Raw genomic sequence first — 18,064 nt, 5'->3', positions numbered from 1 at the left:
GGTGGAGCAGTAAGCTGGTGTAGCTGCAAGCAGAGCGTCGTGGCGGGATCTACGTGTGAAGCGGAGTACATGGCAGCCTCGGAGGCTGCACATGAAGCGATTTGGGTGAAGGAGTTCATCACCGACCTAGGAGTCATACCCAATGCGTCGGGGCCGATCAAACTCTTCTGTGACAACGCTGGAGCTATTGCCCTCGCAAAGGAGCCCAGGTTTCACAAGAAGACCAGGCACATCAAGCGTCGTTTGAACTCCATCCGTGAAAATGTTCAAGATGGAGACATAGAGATTTGCAAAGTGCACACGGATCTGAATGTCGCAGATCCGCTGACTAAACCTCTCTCGCGTGCAAAACATGATCAACACCAGAACTCTATGGGTGTTCGATTCATCACAATGTAACTAGATTAGTGACTCTAGTGCAAGTGGGAGACTGTTGGAAATATGCCCTAGAGGCAATAATAAAAGTATTATTATATTTCATTGTTCATGATAATTGTCTTTTATTCATGCTATAACTGTATTATCTGGAAATCGTAATACACGTGTGAATACTTAGACCACACTATGTCCCTGGTAAGCCTCTAGTTGACCAGCTCGTTGTGATCAACAGATAGTCATGGTTTCCTGACTATGGACATTGGATGTCGTTGATAATGGGATCACATCATTAGGAGAATGATGTGATGGACAAGACCCAATCCTAAGCATAGCATAAAAGATCGTGTAGTTCGTTTTGCTAGAGCTTTGCAAGTGTCAAGTATCTCTTCCTTCGACCATGAGATCGTGTAACTCCCGAATACCGTAAGAGTGCCTTGGGTATACCAAACGTCACAACGTAACTGGGTGACTATAAAGGTGCATTACAGGTATCTCCGAAAGTAGCTGTTGGGTTGACACGGATCGAGACTGGGATTTGTCACTCCGTATGACGGAGAGGTATCTCTGGGCCCACTCGGTAATGCATCATCATATTGAGCTCAATGTGACCAAGGTGTTGGACACGGGATCATGCATTACGGTACGAGTAAAGTGACTTGCCGGTAACGAGACTGAACAAGGTATTGGGATACCGACGATCGAGTCTCGGGCAAGTAACGTACCGATTGACAAAGGGAATTGCATACAGGGTTTGATCGAATCCTCGACATAGTGGTTCATCCGATGACAACATCGAGGAGCATGTGGGAGCCATCATGGGTATCCAGATCCCGCTGATGGTTATTGACTAAGAGAGTCTCGGTCATGTCTGCATGTCTCCCGAACCCGTAGGGTCTACACACTTAAGGTTCAGTTACACTAGGGTTATAGGGATATGTATATGCAGTAACCCGAATGTTGTTCGGAGTCCCGGATGAGATCCCGGACGTCACGAGTAGTTCCGGAATGGTCCGGAGGTAAAGATTTATATATGGGAAGTCCTGTTTCGGGCATCGGGACAAGTTTCGGGGTTATCGGTATCTTACCGGGACCACCGGAAGGGTCCCGGGGGTCCACCGGGTGGGTCCACCTGTCCCGGGGGGCCACATGGGCTGTAAGGGGGTGCGCCTTGGCCTAATGGGCCAAGGGCACCAGCCCCACATAGGCCCATGCGCCTAGGGTTCAAGGGGGCAAGAGTCCTAGGAGGGTAAGGCACCTCCTAGGTGCCTTGGGGGGAGGGAAAACCCCCCTTGGCCGCCGCACCCCCTAGGAGATTGGATCTCCTAGGGCCGGCCACCCCCCCTTGGCACCCCTATATATAGTGGGGGAGAGGAGGGACTTCATACCTGAACGCCCTGGCCTTTGGTTGCCTCCTTCTCCCTCCCCAACACCTCCTCCACCTCCATAGTGCTTAGCGAAGCTCTGCCGGAGTACTGCAGCTCCATCAACACCACGCCGTCGTGCTGCTGCTGGTGCCATCTCCCTCAACCTCTCCTCCCTTCCTTGCTGGATCAAGAAGGAGGAGACGTGGCTGTTCCGTACGTGTGTTGAACGCGGAGGTGTCGTCCGTTCGGCGCAGGTCATCGGTGATTTGGATCACGTCGAGTACGACTACATCATCACCTTGCAAGCTTCCGCACGCGATCTACAAGTGGTATGTAGATGCAAACTCTCTCCCTAGACTTGTTGCTTAGATGAACTCATAGATGGATCTTGGTGAAACCGTAGGAAAATTTTTAATTTTCTGCAACGTTCCCCAACAACCTCTCCGTCAACCGGAGTTACAAATCCCAGTCTCGATTCGTGCCAACCCAACAGACACTTTCGGAGATACCTGTAATGCACCTTTATAGCCACCCAGTTACGTTGTGACGTTTGGTACACCCAAAGCATTCCTACGGTATCCGGGAGTTGCACAATCTCATGGTCTAAGGAAATGATACTTGACATTTAAAAAAGCTTTAGCATACGAACTACACGATCTTTGTGCTAGGCTTAGGATTGGGTCTTGTCCATCACATTATTCTCCCAATGATGTGATCCCGTTATCAACGACATCCAATGTCCATGGTCAGGAAACCATAACCATCTATTGATCAACGAGCTAGTCAATTAAAGGCTTACTATGGTGTTGTCTATGTACCCACACATGTATCTGAGTTTCCTATCAATACAATTATAGCATGGATAATAAACGATTATCATGAACAAGGAAATATAATAATAACTAATTTATTATTGCCTCTAGGGCATATTTCCAACATTTACATAGTAGTCCCTGTGTCCCACAATGTAAGATGTTTTTGCAAGCTTCTTTAACTTGTAAAAATGCCTTACATTATGGAACGAAGGGAGTAACTTCTTTGATTGTCCAATCTCTAGATAAGTTGTTTGTGGTGAGCGCAGCTAACATTTTGTCCTATCATTGAGTAATAACAAGGAGCATCGACAACCCATCTGGCTGATTAGTACTGCTATATTCTAATTTGGCAAGAAGGGTCTATGGTTATTTTTCTTGAGTGCTTTACAGGTGTGTTGAATATGCTTTCTCGATGAGTGATTACAATAGAAGAGTAAACCAAAGCAAAAGTAATTGATGAGTGATTACAATAGAAGAGTAAACCAAAGCAAAAGTAATTGCAGGAGAATAGAGGTAGCAAAAATTCAGAAACCATGTAATATTCTAAGGGACCAAGAACCTGATCTGGGATTTCCGCAGAAATGAAAAAAAATCTATAACATCCGTACCAATTTGTAGACCACCTTCTCTCAACCAGACAAGGATATGAGGATCTCTGGAGCTTAAATCAACAACTATCTATTAAAAAATAGCCATTAAAGGGAAAAGGAGCCATAGCCCGCTATCCTTGTCCTCAATGCAATGAGGATCATGTTTGCTTCGATGGTGTTTTACTACAAGAGAAATCCAGATGTGCAGTTGATGAACATAAAACAAAAGGATGAACGAATCCGAGGTGTAAAATAAAAATGGAAGAAAAACTAAAGTGCTTGCATCTTCAGCAAGTGGTTTCCAATATTCTGTAACTGATGGCATGCAGACTTGGTCAGGATCAGTCAAAGAATCCCACAGTTCCAATGCAAATGAGATGTGGTTTCCAAATATTTGAACCTTCAAAAATTGTATGGCCAAAAAAGGTAATTCAAGGCACATACAGGTAATTAGATGATAATTTATCAATATGGTGTAGGCCATTCAACCAACAGGGCAGTAACTTGCAGCAAATTTGTACAAGGCCATGCTGGATCCGCCCCTGATCGTAGTAATGTTGCTAAGCTATGCCCTGATTAAATTTCGGCAATAATTTCTTCAATGAATTAATTTAACTGGTGCATACTTATATCATTGATTGATTTCATCACAGTTCTAATTTACATCATTTAACACCTCAACTAAGACCAGTAAACTAATATGAGTGGAAATAAAATAGAAGTTCTCTTGTAACTGATCAAGCCTCGACGCATATGATCTCCAACTTAATCTCTAACATAATAATATGTATGAGTGCTGCAAGTGCATCTGAAATAGTTAGCCAAATTAAATTCAAGGAGTAATTTCACTCAACAAAGTTATCATATTCGACTGCTTTGCTCATGTCCGCAATCCTGTCGAATTTAGACACGAGCAAGTCTAGCACAGTTGGAGAAACTGAATAACCCAGACTGAGAAGAGCATCACACGGCTCCGATTTATCAATTTTACCACTTTGGTCATGGATAAAAACCTCTCAAATATAGACTGCACACAACAGTAAGAAATGGAAATGCAAGGTTAATAAGTAATTCATTAGATCAGATGATTAGCCCCCAAAGTAAAGGAAACTTGAAGCCATAGCCACTCACCCTCTGTAATGCATGAGTTGTTGCCTCGTCGACATCCTAGATTGCTTGAACAACCTAATACAGTAGATTAAGTACATCGACAAATGTTTTGAAAGACTCAAAAAACTGCTTGCTAGTGCACGCAATAAGATTTTATGCAATTTGGTTCTAACAAATAAAGTATGTACATGCACCTGTTTAGGATCTGAATCATTGTTTGGAAGCATATTTTCGTTCTCATATTTTTTTGTCATCCAAATCGAATGAACTGCGCATGCCATAAAGAGGGTGTATTAATAAAATCAATCATGTCTATAATGGTAGAACTGAACCAAAACAGACGCATTTTAAGCACCAGAATAAAATGTTAATCCCAACTAAACACACTGATGCACTTGGTTTAGAAACGGAGGTAACAAACATAGGTGCACGAAAATGATAGTTCGGTAGATGATATATCAAAACTGAACTTTTGGCGATAGTTTAATAGTTAGGAGAAAAGCCCGCCTTTCCACTTGTTTATTTGTCCGCTTAAGTAAATGATATGTTCTTCTTCCATCTTAAATCAAGCATCACTACATGCCAATGCACACCACTGCTTGATAAACTAATAGGAGCAGTACAACTCTTCAATTCAGTACATTATTAGGTTTCTACATAAATGGTAATTAAAATAAATCAAAAGAGAGACTAATCTTTCACGTGAGAAGAACCTCCTGTATTTGTAGCTTTCACTTTTGCAGTAACAAACGTGACAACTATGAACCGAAGATACACATCGATGATTTTGAAGTGCTTAGTTGTTTAGCTTCAACAAACTGATTAATATTGTGAGCTTTCATGAGAAGTATAGTACATACCATGATGCTTGCCTTACAGACCATGATACCTCCCGGTGCAAGAGCCCTTCTATGCCCTGAGTATGTGGCGCCTCTCAAAGAGCAAAAAAGGACTTGCAGACTGCACACAACCACACGTAAGATGGATCTAGGCAACCAATGACTGATAACAACCTACAAGACATGGCGAAGAACTTGGTAGCCTTGGCGCCCGTGATGCGCCTGTCTCCATTTGCAGGGACAGTTTGGGACGTGGCCACTGGAGAATTAGTGAAGCGCCGTCCATCCCCTCCCAATCCTTCGGTTTGGGGGCGCTGGTGGTGGGAACCGTGAAGTTTGTGAAACACGCACCTGGGTCGGTGATGGCGAACCAGTCGGCGTAGATCCTCTAGTGCTCCTTGGAGCAGCCCACGGGGTGCAGGTGCTCGTCTCTTCTCCTGTGCCATGGGGTTTGTAACTACTTAATATTGGATATAAACAGCAAATCTAAAAAAAACTAATGATGTAACCAGTGTAAAATACAGAGCATGGATCTTTTGCTGCTATAACCAACTTTCTTTTCGTAATTTTGCAAGAAATAGGAAAACAAAAGTACTGCCTAGGATCTTACTTCAGAGGTCCCTAACCCTACCAATTAAACACAGTTTTGCCTCCTAGTATGATGGCTTAATGAGATCATGATTATTTCATTTAAATAATAGGTCAAGGAGTGCTCACATAACCAAGATTGGTGATTGGGAATATCTGGTGTATAATATTAGCATATATAGTTTACTGATGTATTTTGTTGTCCAAGAAGAAAAAGCTTAACCATTGCATATGTTCTCTGAACTATATGCCCATTTTTCATCAGAACATAACAAAACTAACCCCTGCCCATATTTCGATAACGGGTGGTTCACTCTTAGATTTCAAAACTTTGGACCTTCAGACAACAAATGTACCAGTGATCGAATGTACTTTCTGCCCACAACCTAGGCGTCGAGGTAGCAAGGCTCTCTAATCAATCAAGCAAATGAAAGAACATGTTGCACCAAAGAGAACTGCTTTTTAGGGAGCCATACACGCATAAAACATAATAAGTAAAATAAATAAGGTGGATAAATTGGCTACCTGAACACCCAGGATGTGTTAAGCATACACGTGAGGCAACAATCCATGACAAGCATAGTACCTGCAAAACAAATTAGGCAGCACATAAACAATATAATGTCAATCAGGTGAAGAGAAAGCACATAAAAATGAAAGAAGCAAAAGAAGAAAATGGAAGGGAAAGACGAAAACCCAAGAAATAAACGCCCAGCAAGTAGCCAAAATAGCCCAAGAAAACATCCAAAGGAACTGCAGAGGCAAGAAGAAGAAACCAAAAGAGGAATAGGAGAAGCAAAAGGATTCAAATGCAAAAAGATTCGGGGGAGATCAAATCCACTGGTGCAGGACTCACCTCAACCAGGCCACACGAGGTACCTTTTATAGCTCACCAATCCGCAGCAACTGAACCTTGTCGAGGCTAAAATTAACAAGCCTAACCAGATCCCTGTAAATCACAATATAGACCTAGATAAGCAGCGGGACGAAGGAACAAAGCGAGTATAGAACCAAGCAAGGGAGCAAGAAAGAACGAATTAAGAACGAGCCAATCCAGCTGCGGGACGACGAACGAATCAAGAACATGTATGTGTGAGAGAGGGTCCTGAGATGCAGTACCTGAGCGCACGCACAACACGATGTCGACGGCTCGGCGATGGTGACCCCGACAGAACAGCGGCGTGAGCCGCGACCTGTGCTTCTCCCGTCGACGACGGAGGGCGCGGAGGTCGGGGTAGGGATTGCAGGAGATCCGCACGCACATGGCGGAGAAGGGCAGCGCCGTCCTTGCCTGCTGCTGCTGCTCCCCGCCGCCGCCGCCATCGTGCTCCTCGTCCTCCCTCCGCTGCTGCTCGTTGTCGTTGTTGGGAGCGCTCTGTTGCGGTGGATCTGGCCGCCGCCGGAGCAGTGGAGGGGAGGGGAGGGGAGGAGAGGAGATCAAGCGAGGGAGAGAGAGCTGAGACGGGGAAAGGAGGCGGCTAGGTTTCCATCGCGGGATTGGTGACTCTGCCTCGTCTCATCCAACCAGGGATCAACATGTCACGGGCCAACACGTGAAAAGACGAAAACGCCCACGGCGGGGCACGGAGTAACTATCCTTTGCTACAGCTCCTATTTTTTTTATCCGACGGCCCAGCTCTTCTAGCGGCGAAATCCAACGTATGAGATCGCTCCGACGTCTGAGATCGCTCCCACGTCTAAAATCGCATCAAGCAAACCGATCAGACGGCCAGAATGCTCTAATCGCTGAGGAGGCAGATGTTTCGATCGGTATCGTTTTTCTGGATTCCATCCCGCAGCAGCCGCACCACCGTGCCATCGCTGGAACAAAAAACCCACCCAACTCCCCTGCTCCCGCCTCGGATCTCCATTTCTCCAGCGACTGGACATGAAGAGGACGGTGGCGGCGAGTCCCGCGGTCAGGAAGAAGGCGGCGGAGGCTCCGGCCGCGGCGCCCGCACCCAAGAGGCGCGCGTCCGCCGGAACCGCCAGGCGCAGGCCACGGAAGCGGATCCGCGAGGATAAGCTCGTCAGCGACGGGGATCTCATCAGCCATGGCGATCTCATCAGCAAACTTCCCGATGACGTCCTCGGCACCATCATCTCCCTCCTTCCCACCAAGGACGGCGCCCGTACGCAGGCCATCGCCCGAAGATGGCGTCCCCTCTGGCGCTCCTCGCCTCTCAACCTCGACGCCTCCTACCACCTTCGCCGCGACGAGTTCAAGCGCCTCTCCTTAGTCTCTAGGATTCTGTCAGACCACCCTGGCCCGGCCCGCTGCTTCGCTTTCCGCTTCATCCGCCTCCACAAAGCCAAAAAAAGGTTTGCCGAGGATGCCGCTCAGATCAATAGTTGGTTCCACTCCCGAAGCCTCGACAACCTCCAGGAGCTCGAAATCAGCTTCAGTCTACTTGAATATGGATATGGGCAGTCTGAGAAGGAGAAGCGCTATCCGCTGCCACCGTCGGTGCTGCGCTTAGCATCAACGCTCCACTTGGCCAGGATTGGCTCCTGTGATTTCCCAAAGGAGATCGCACCTTCACTGAATTTTCCCCTCCTCAGGCAGCTCCACCTATGGCGCGTTTCCATCTCCGAGGATGTCTTCTCTGGGGTGCTGTCTGGCTGCCATGTCTTGGCGAACTTATATCTGTCGGAGATTCGTGAGGTAGGTAGCCTCCGCATTTGCTCGCCAACTCTCAGGATCATCGTCATAACTTGTTTGTTTGAAGGCAAAGGAGAATTGGTCATTATGGAGGCCCCTCGCCTTGAAAGGTTGCTGTTACGTCCGCCAGTCTTAGGTAGTGAGATTATCCGGGTTGTTAAGGCACCTAAACTGGAGATGTTGGGCCTTTTGTCTCCCTGCATCTCAGAAATAGAAATTGTTAATATTATCTTTAAGGTACAGCTGCATCCGTCTCTAGGCTCTTAGCCTCTTACATGGAATCCTCACTTCGATTTCTTTTTTCAAACTCCGTTGTTTTCTTCAGGGATTGATCTCATCCAGCTCGGAAAGCTCAATACGCACCGTAAAGGTTTTGGCTCTCAATTTTTCTAGCCCTGCTTTGGATGCAATTCTTGACATCCTTAGATGCTTCCCCTGCTTGCAAAAGCTCTATGTCATTGTGAGTATTCATCTTTCTTTGCTATAAATCTCATACTGAGTATTTGATTCTCATCTAATAAACTATAGTTTGCAATTACTTCAACATATGTTTGTTATTATTTCCTTTCGCAGTGGGACAAATATGTAAAGGCAGAGATAAAAAATGCGCGTCAGTGTGACCCACTAGATCCAATCAAATGCCTTGATAACCATCTCAAAGTACTGGTGTTGAAGAATTACAAAGGTGGTGAGGAAGATGTTGGCTTCGCCAAGTTCTTTGTTTTGAATGCGAAAGTAGTAAAGGAAATCAACTTTGGAGTGTGTAAGGAGATTGGCATCGACAAGAGCTGGATGACTAATCAACTCAGGCTGCTAGAAGTGGAAACTAGAGCTTCTCAAGACGCTCAATTGAAATTTGGAAGTGGTTCTTATTGTTGGGGTACTTATTTGGATACCAAGGACTTGTGCATTGCCGACCCTTTCAGCTGTTGTTTTGCAGACGGGGTAGATGCGCTTTCAGAAGCATATATGTGATCTGTCAATGGCCACTCCCATTGGTTGCTTCGTTCGCAAATTACATTGATATCTGATGGTTTTGTTATCTTCCGTCTGAATGAGAGGAGTATGGATGCAATCTAGTTTATTCTAGTTTTAGTCAGCAGTGCATAATTGCGCTAATTTTTTGCTAGTTTCAATCAGCGCTTCCTGCTTGTATTGAAGATGGGTCCTTCCTTTTTCACCAGAAGTGTCTGAATATTATTCTGTGAGTTAATGATTGTGAAAAGTAAACCAAGTACTGTCACTTTGTATTGCCATTGCACCCTTAGTCCCTGTTGACGCGATCATGCAATTGATTACTGTTTATGTTAGATGTGTTCACTAGTAATCACATATTTTTATTTCCTTGTTTGGTCTCGCACATGAATGTTATATTTAGGGACACTAATGGCAGTGTGCAACCTTCTTGCATAGGTAGAATATAAACCCCATTTCCCTTAAAACTACAGAAGTGTTCTTTTTAGATTTTTAAACTGGAAAAATACCGGTGTCTTTTCCTACCATAACCATAATCTAGGGAGATAATTGTTCATGCCATTTCTGCCTGGTCCGGTTTTCCTTTGAAAGTGTTATTTGCATATCACATACTCTTCATCAATAGCTATTCTGGAAGCAAACTAGGATGAGTACAAGATATTGCGAGTCGTCTCTGCTGGTAAGTATATATATCTCAGTTTCTCAGCAAGTCAACAGGATTTCTTTGCCTTGGTCGTTGTCTTTGTAGACTGGGTTTTCCTTGCTCCCATATTGTCAGCCTTTCCTGATACACTGGCCTTCTGCTGTTCCTTTTCCCAGCCATCATGCGCAAACTAATTAATCTACTTTGACATCAGGAGCTCTGTCTCTGTGACATTACAATGTGCAAAACAGTGTACTGAGGTATCCTACTTTTACAGTTTTTTTTTCAATCAATGTCTAAATCATACAAGCGAACCGGTTTTGGATGATTGATCTATCATATATAGGCTCCGGTGATTGATGCAGGATAAATAGGCAGAATCAACTGAATTACAGTAGTTATTCACGTTTTTTTATTTACAACAGTTTTTTTTACAGCTTTCACTGTTTTATAACTCTACAAGCCTTTTTTTTTGGATCAAAGAAGGGCTCGCCCCTTCCGATTTTCATTACTGAAAACCAAACCTTACAGAATTCAGGAGATAAACAGCATAAGCCAGGTTCGAGCTAATATCATGACAGTTAAAACCTAACAAAAGGGGGGCCAACACAAGCCACAACCAACCAACACCCTGAGCCTCACCAAGGCCCAGCACGAACAAGGTCCACCAAACATCTAACAAAGTCATCGACATAAAACCTAGTAACTATCAGGCAACAAAAGACTAAAAAACAGCAGCAGCAGGAAGATGAAGATGTCATAGCCGTTTATCCAGGGAGCCTTGCCACATTGATCCGCCATCCCTGCCCAGCTGTGTACACCTCATTTGCTGCCCGTTCTAGCACTCTTGCCCCCAGTTCCAGCATTTTTCTTGGTGGCTCCTTTGTCTGCAAAATGGACCAATCAACCAACCATCGAACCATTAGTTTGATTATCTGAAAAGGATCATTAATCCTTTTTCTCTCAAAAACAATTGCATTTCTACTTTTCCAAATTGCCCAGAATAAAGCAGAAACCCAATCATCACCATTTTCTTGTCTTCCTTATTGAATTTGCTATCCATCCCCCAAAACAATCTTTAACATTTAAAGGAATGGTCTTCAGACCACAAACGCATCTGACCAAGCTCCAAAGCAAAGAAGCTGCAGAGCATGTGAACAATAGATGATCAATTGATTCATCTTGTCCACAAAACACACATTCTTTCCCCCCTTCCACCCTTTTTGAGTAAAACATCCCTAGTCAGAATACTCTTTTTATTAACTAGCCACATGAAGACTTTTATTTTTGCAGGAACTTTGATTTTCCAAAGATATTTCTGTGGAAATTTCAGGTCTGACGTTATCAATTCTTTGTATAGAGATTTGACATAGAATTTTTTATCAGCAGTGAGGGTCCATTTAATCTTATCTTTCCCCCATTCATTTTAATCTTTTCACATCTACTCTTTAAAGCATTCCACAACTCCAGAGTTTCTCCATGCAAAGTCCTTCTAAATTTGAACCCCTTCCATCCTTTTTGAATGGCCTCATACAAAGTAATTTTGTGATCAAAGCAAATGTCATAAATTCTAGGGTAGGCATATTTTAAGGGCTTGTCATCCACCCAAATATCCTCCGAAAATCTAATGTTCTTCCCCTCCCCAGGTTCTTTCTTCACAAATTTGTAAAAAATATTCTTAATATTCATAAGACTAGTCCAGAACTGGGAGTCTCCAGGTTTTTTTTCCACTAAAGCTAGACATTCATTTTTCCTATATTTTTCTTTTAGAACCTCTTGCCACATCCCCTCCTCTGTTTTCATTTTCCAGAACCATTTAGCCAGTAAAGCTATGTTCATGACTTCCAAATTAAGAATCCCTAGGCCTCCCACCTCTTTGGGTAGGCAACACTCCCTCCAATTAACTAAGTGATACTTTCTAATATTCTCATCCTCTTGCCATACCAATCTTGCCCTGAAAAAATCAGCTTTTTTAATGATTCCTTTTGGGACAGCATAGAAGGACATCATAAACAAAGGTATATTAGTCAGACAAGCTTGCACCAGAGTGATCCTGCCAGCAATAGGTCCCAACAATTTCCCTTGCCAACACCCACATCTTTTCTTAATTTTATCTGTGACACAACTCCAATGTGTATTCCTGATCCTGGATTCAGATACAGGCATGCCTAAATATTTGATGGGCAAATCGCCCATTTTGCATGTTAGTATATCCTGATAAAGCAATTGTTTTTCTTTAGCCTTACCAAACAACATTAGTTCACTCTTATGGAAGTTTATATTCAACCCAGACATCTGTTCAAAAGCCCCAAGTATAAATTTGAGATTTCTCACACTTTCTTCTTCATCTTTAACCAGAAAAATAGTGTCATCAACATATTACAACATATTTACACCCTTATTATCATTTTTACTAAGGACTCCCTTAACAATGTCCATCTTTAAGGCATTATTCATTAAAATAGCTAGGGCATCTGCAGCCACATCAAAAAGCAATGGTGACATAGCATCCCTCTGTCTCAAACCTTTATAGGTTTTGAAAAAAGGACCAATTTCATCATTGACCTTGACTCCTACATGTCCCCCTCTCATCGTTTCCATTACCCAATCACACCATTTATCTGGAAAACCTTTTTGTTCTAGCATCTGTATAACAAAGGGCCATTTAATTTTATCATAGGCTTTTTCAAAATCCACTTTAAAAATCAGAGCATCTTCTTTATCTTTATGAAAAGTGTTCAATGCTTCATGTAGAATAACCACTCCTTCCATAATATATCTCCCCTTGATGAATGCAGTTTGTGTTCTGGAGATAACAGGTGCAACACATTTGGTCAATCTGTTCATCAGAACTTTTGTAATAATCTTGAAGCTCACATTTAGCAAGCATATAGGCCTGAATTTTTGGATTTGTTTGGCATCATTGGTTTTGGGGACCAGGGTAATAATGCCATAGTTAAGCCTGGCAATATTAATTTCCCCCCTAGCAAATCCCTCAGCCAAGGCTTTCAGATCCCACTTAACCAGATCCCAAAAATCTTGATAGATGTCAGCAGGGAACCCATCAGGGCCTGGGCTTTTGTTTCTTTTCATACCAAAAACTACTTGATGAATTTCATCTAAGGAAAAGGGGGACAATAACTCCTCTTTGTCCTAAGCATTTATTTTTTCCATTTCTAAATCCCTCAAGGATATGTTGGACTCTTCAGGGTGTCCAAACATATTTTTATAGAATTTAGTAATATATTCCATCAGGTTGTTGTCCCCTTCTATGATCCCTTCATCTTGTTCTAAAGAGATTATTCTATTTTTTCTTCTCCTCCCATTCACTTTTGCATGATAATATCTAGTGTTTCCATCCCCATCTTTAATCTCTCTGTCTTTATATCTCTGTATCCACTTCATTTCTTCTTGTGTCATGATTCTCTTAAGTTGCATTCTGAGTTCTTTCTACTCAGTTCTATCTGCAGCAGTCAGACCCATTCTCTCATCTCTCTTATCAATATCATCCAATTCTTTTATGATTTCTATTTTAATTTTTCTATACCAAGCATCCATATTTTTATTCCATCCTTTAGTTTTTCTCCTCAATTCTCTCATCCTTAATTGCCATCTATCCAACACATCTCCTCTGTATTTTTTATTCCATGTTTTATATATCAACTCTTTAAAGCCTTCTCTCAAGAACCAAGCATTTTCATATCTGAAAGTATATCTAATTGCGTGTGTCTCCCCTGTGTCTAAGAACAAGGGGGTATGATCAGAGATTTCCCTAGCAAAGGCTTGTAATATAGCCAATGGATATTTTTCTTCCCATGCAGGGCACATCAATACCCTGTCCAGCTTCTCATAGGTGGGATCTTCCTGATTATTGGCCCAAGTGTATTGTCTCCCATTTAGAGGAAGTTCTCTCAATCCAGCTTGTTCAATTATAGCATTAAACATAAAGGACCATTGTTCATTTATCATAGGTTTGTTTTTTTCTTTATTGTTTCTAATGATGTTGAAATCCCCTCCAACCAAACAAGGCAAAGGATTGTCATGATATAATCTAGCTAATTCAGCAAGGAAATTAGCTTTCCCCTCCTTCTGTGCATCCCTATAAACTGTGACTAAATTCCAATGCATTTTGATATTCTTGTCATACAGCAGAACTCTCAAAAAATAATGTCCTTTTTCAATATGTTCAATATCAATCATTTCTTTATTAATGCCAACTAATAAAATATGAAATTAAATTCGTGATCAGAATGCTTCCCCTCATCTGTCATATCTTTTTTCTTGGATTTCTTATTATTGTGGAGTTTTCTATCATCATCTTTTTCCCCGTCTCTATTGTATAACGAATTAAGTCACGAGCTCTAACTCAACGTTGATGTCAGAAGTATGATAAACTCTGATTTTTGTCACACAATGGAATCTGCTATATAACTACACCAATCCTACCGATGTGCAACCTATTGGTAATTAATTGCTGAGAATAAAAACATCAGAACAGCGTAAACAACATGGTAACAAGAATATTAATATGATGATATCAGGAGAAACAACATATACTGGGTACGCACCACACCAAGGTGTGGAAACTGAGAAATAGGGTTGATTCATTCTCTGGGCGCTAGGCGTAGTACCTTGCACAACAAGGGCGGTGGAAGAGACCAGTGGTATGGCCTTCTCGAAGCAGACAATAGACGCAGCCGAGTTGAAGCCACCCCTGGCCGATGCGCAAGAAAAAGTTGGTAATCATTGCGGTGGCAAGAGGATCTTGTCGGGGATGATGGTGAGGTGGGGGAGCTCCAGTCGCTTCTACGAGAACTTCATGTCCCCCGACCAAGTCTTCTGGTTCTATGGTGCGATAGTTTGGCTGCTAGGTTCTTGACTCCCAACCCGGTATTTCTGCATGCACTAAACACATTGAGGCCTCATTTGGTTGTTGGGGAGGAGAAAACTAGGGCAATAAACCACTAGGGAGACATTTCCCTGTGCATATGGGATCCCTCTCACCACGCGGGGCATGTTCCCTTGTACCTCAGGTGTCCAAATGAGAACAAGGGGAGAGAAGGGAATCCCTCGCTGGCGGAGAAGCTCTGGCGGAAGACTGAATCTTGGCGATCTCGCTCGAGCCGTGGTTTCTCTCCCCGACCCCTAGGGGCGTGGAACGTTTCCCCGGGGAAACGACGCGGGTCGGGCAGGGATCCCTCTCCTAGAAGTGCACCCAAATAACGCGCTCGATTTCCCTAGCTCGATCTGGCCCGTGCTTTTCTCGCCCGGGGAAAACGCAGGGTTCCCGCTGGGATCCCACGCAACCAAAGGAGGCCTGAAGTGGATTTCCACTTTTTTCATGGGAAGGTCGCACTTGGAGCTTTGGAAGTTTGTTTTATGATGTCAACAGACAAGGTCACTGACGTCTTCGCCAAGCCATCAACGATATGCAGATGTCGGAACATTTTAGTGGTTGATATTGAGGGGGGATATTACCTAACTTGGCTGATACAAAATGTCTTCTATCTACTAGGCACCGGTTGTTTAGTTCGTACTTCCTAGTGGTTTTGTTTCTGAAACTCATTTGTTTAAGTAGCGCTAGAGAATCAATAACTGTATGGGGATGCTACGTATTTGCCGACTGATAATGGAAGAAGATCGTCGCCTTGCTTAGCCGTCCGATGAGCAGCGCCGTCCTTTTGCAACAAGAGTAATGTTACAGTAGGCCCTTGCAGCGGGATACTTGTTGCAATCACCTCGAAGTGTTTATTTTTCTTCAAAATAATTTTTGCAACAAAGGTAATGTTGCACAAATATATGCAATAGAGGATGTGGTGCAGAAATGTTGTTTACCGTTTTCTACCACAATTTTTTAAAATAGAGTTTGCGTTACAGAAAACCTTTTGCTACATGCATTTGTTGCACAGAGTATTCTAGTGGTAGTTTCGTGCAGCTTGCCGGAGAAGCTCGTCGAGATGAACGATGTCGTGATTTGCGCTACCGCCGGAGGAAGGATGGAGGCAGATAGAGTTTGGGTCGCCGCCGACCCACCATCATGAAGCGACTATGCCACTTTTGCAACAAAAAACATTTTGCAATCACGTGTAGCTCACCGGAGAAGCTCGTCAGCGTGCTTGCCGGCGGTGAGCGCAGGTGGTGGCGGTCGGAGCAGCACGGGGAAGCGACAATTCCATGGGGAGCTCGGTCTCTTTGGTCGCAAGTCTTGCAACAACATGCAACTCGCCAGAGAAGCTCGTCAGCGTGCTTGTCGGTGTAGAGGGCCGGTGGCGGCAGTCGAAGCAGCGCGAGGAGGCAGCGAGTCGACGGGAGCTCGGGAGGAGCACAAGATGCGACTTCTCTCGAGGATCAAGATCCACATCCCATAACAGACCAGTTGTTGGAGGAAGAGATTGCAACAACAACTCAGTTGCGAAGCGTAGACTACTGTAATAAGTTGCTCTCGAACCGTTAGATCAATATCTGATCTGACAACCATGGAGGCGACAAACACGCGCGGCGTTATCAATCGGTTTGTTGGCATCCTGGATATGGAGGTATTCACCCTGCCTGCCTGCGGCCCACCATGTGGCTCCATTGGCGGCCTGGTACAACCCAGCTTCAGCATCAACAACTCAAGACCCTCGCGAGGGGCCAAGCCTCGCGAGGCGGACGACGCCAAGACCCCCGAGGGGATCGGCCTCTTCAGGCTGGCTCCCGAGGGGCGGAGAGTTCTATGCAAGGTTCACCTCACGAGGCTCAGCTGACGTGAGCCATGACGACCAAGGCCAGGCAGGCGCCACGCGGGCGCAGAGCGCAGATTTCCTCTTCGGTGCAAAGGAGGCAAGCCACAGGCGCGGAGTCCCAAGGGATCAACTAAAGGTTTCCATTCTGGTGCAACAAGACCAAGACCGCCATGACGGCAGGACGGAGGTCATCGACGATCCCACCGCAGCGTCACGACCAGAGGCTTTTTGCAGGAGAAGACTACTTTTGTCAGGATAGGCTGTACTACTTGTCCCCTTTCAAATCCAGCCGTTGTGAGATCCCTTCCCGCCAACATTTGGTGAGAGGACCAAGGCCACTATAAATATGACTTAGCCACCAGAGTAGTAGGCATATGATTCTGATCCAAAGGATCGACCTAGCTCACGCACCACACCAGCTCCATCGAGCTCAAGAACACCTCTCCTCCGGAGGCTTGTTCATCCATTGTACTAGTTCTTCCTCAGCCTACAAGGCAATCCACCACACCACACCGGAGTAGGGTATTACACCACAATGGTGGCCTGAACCAGTATAAATCGTTGTGTCCCTTTTGTCTCTTCGAGCTCGACGCGCTAGGCCTAGGGAGATCCTCACGAGTAGGCAGGCTGGGTAGGTTGAGATTTCCGCACGCACCTGAACCTCTCAAGGGTTTGCGGAACCCGAAATCCGACATGGTTGAAGCCAGGAGTTTCCCTAACTGTACCCATAACCAAATGATCATATATTTTATGACTTTTTATATGCCTGTAAGGCAAAATAAATATAAGACAAGCCAATCATCCTAGGCACAACCAAAAGCATATCTTTTAACTAAGAACCAAGGGGAGGCGCATAGAAATTTCTAGCTTGATGTGGCAAACACGAAGTACAGCGGGGGAGTTAAAACATTTCTTTGGTGTAGAGAAGAAACCAACAGTGCAGAAGGCACACAAGTGGGACAAACCAACTGAAGGAGCTCTGAAGATCAATATTGACGGCAGTTTTACAGTGAATCAGCTTCAGGCGGCTGGGCTATGTCATTCATGACCACGAAGGGGATGTGGCCATCGTCGGGTCAGGCTACATGAGACACACACAGGATGTGCTGCACACTGAAACTGAAGCATGTCTTCAGCCGATGCACAAGGCACAGGAGCTGGTAATCATCGGAGCTGTTGGATAAACAACAACTAAGCTTTATTAAGGGCCAAAGGCCATTACATATACATGTGAGGTAAAATACATGAAACCCCTTATACAATGGGGATATACTGAAAAGAGACTATACACATCTAATATACTCCCTCAAACTCATGGTGGATCAACAACACTGAGTTTGGAGAGAAAAAAGGCATGTTACCCTCGAGTCTGTGC

General features: G+C 44.3%; 1 protein-coding gene and 1 long non-coding RNA gene across 7 annotated transcripts; one reads left to right on the top strand and one right to left on the bottom strand.

The window, feature by feature from the left end:
* Positions 1-3,041: 3,041 nt before the first annotated feature.
* On the bottom strand, positions 3,042-7,177 carry LOC119324218. Of its 6 annotated transcripts, XR_005156823.1 has the most exons (7): positions 6,804-7,177; positions 6,541-6,633; positions 6,210-6,270; positions 5,118-5,533; positions 4,452-4,525; positions 4,279-4,332; positions 3,042-4,174 (listed from the first exon to the last, which is right to left on the bottom strand). It is a non-coding gene; the product is annotated as an uncharacterized LOC119324218 (long non-coding RNA). The 6 variants fall into 6 exon arrangements; XR_005156820.1 differs by having other exon boundaries at positions 4,452-5,533; XR_005156824.1 differs by lacking the exon at positions 4,452-4,525.
* Positions 7,178-7,482: 305 nt separating this feature from the next.
* LOC119324210 (putative FBD-associated F-box protein At3g50710) lies at positions 7,483-9,607 on the top strand. Its single transcript, XM_037597976.1, has 3 exons — positions 7,483-8,583; positions 8,672-8,806; positions 8,920-9,607. The coding sequence occupies exons 1-3, from the start codon at positions 7,573-7,575 to the stop codon at positions 9,319-9,321; spliced, it is 1,548 nt and encodes a 515-aa protein (XP_037453873.1). The 5' UTR covers positions 7,483-7,572; the 3' UTR covers positions 9,322-9,607.
* Positions 9,608-18,064: the final 8,457 nt, after the last annotated feature.

The sequence above is a fragment of the Triticum dicoccoides genome, chromosome 1B, assembly GCF_002162155.2.
Source record: "Triticum dicoccoides isolate Atlit2015 ecotype Zavitan chromosome 1B, WEW_v2.0, whole genome shotgun sequence".
NCBI classification, from domain to species: domain Eukaryota; kingdom Viridiplantae; phylum Streptophyta; class Magnoliopsida; order Poales; family Poaceae; genus Triticum; species Triticum dicoccoides.
This window is presented reverse-complemented; position numbering and strand designations above follow the sequence as displayed.

Excerpts from the sequence above, each read along its gene's own strand:
- LOC119324210 (XM_037597976.1), top strand. The coding sequence starts at position 7,573 with ATGAAGAGGACGGTGGCGGCGAGTCCCGCGGTCAGGAAGAAGGCGGCG. Across the intron at positions 8,584-8,671 it reads TTGTTAATATTATCTTTAAG|GGATTGATCTCATCCAGCTC; the intron begins GTACAGCTGCAT and ends TGTTTTCTTCAG. Across the intron at positions 8,807-8,919 it reads TGCAAAAGCTCTATGTCATT|TGGGACAAATATGTAAAGGC; the intron begins GTGAGTATTCAT and ends TTCCTTTCGCAG.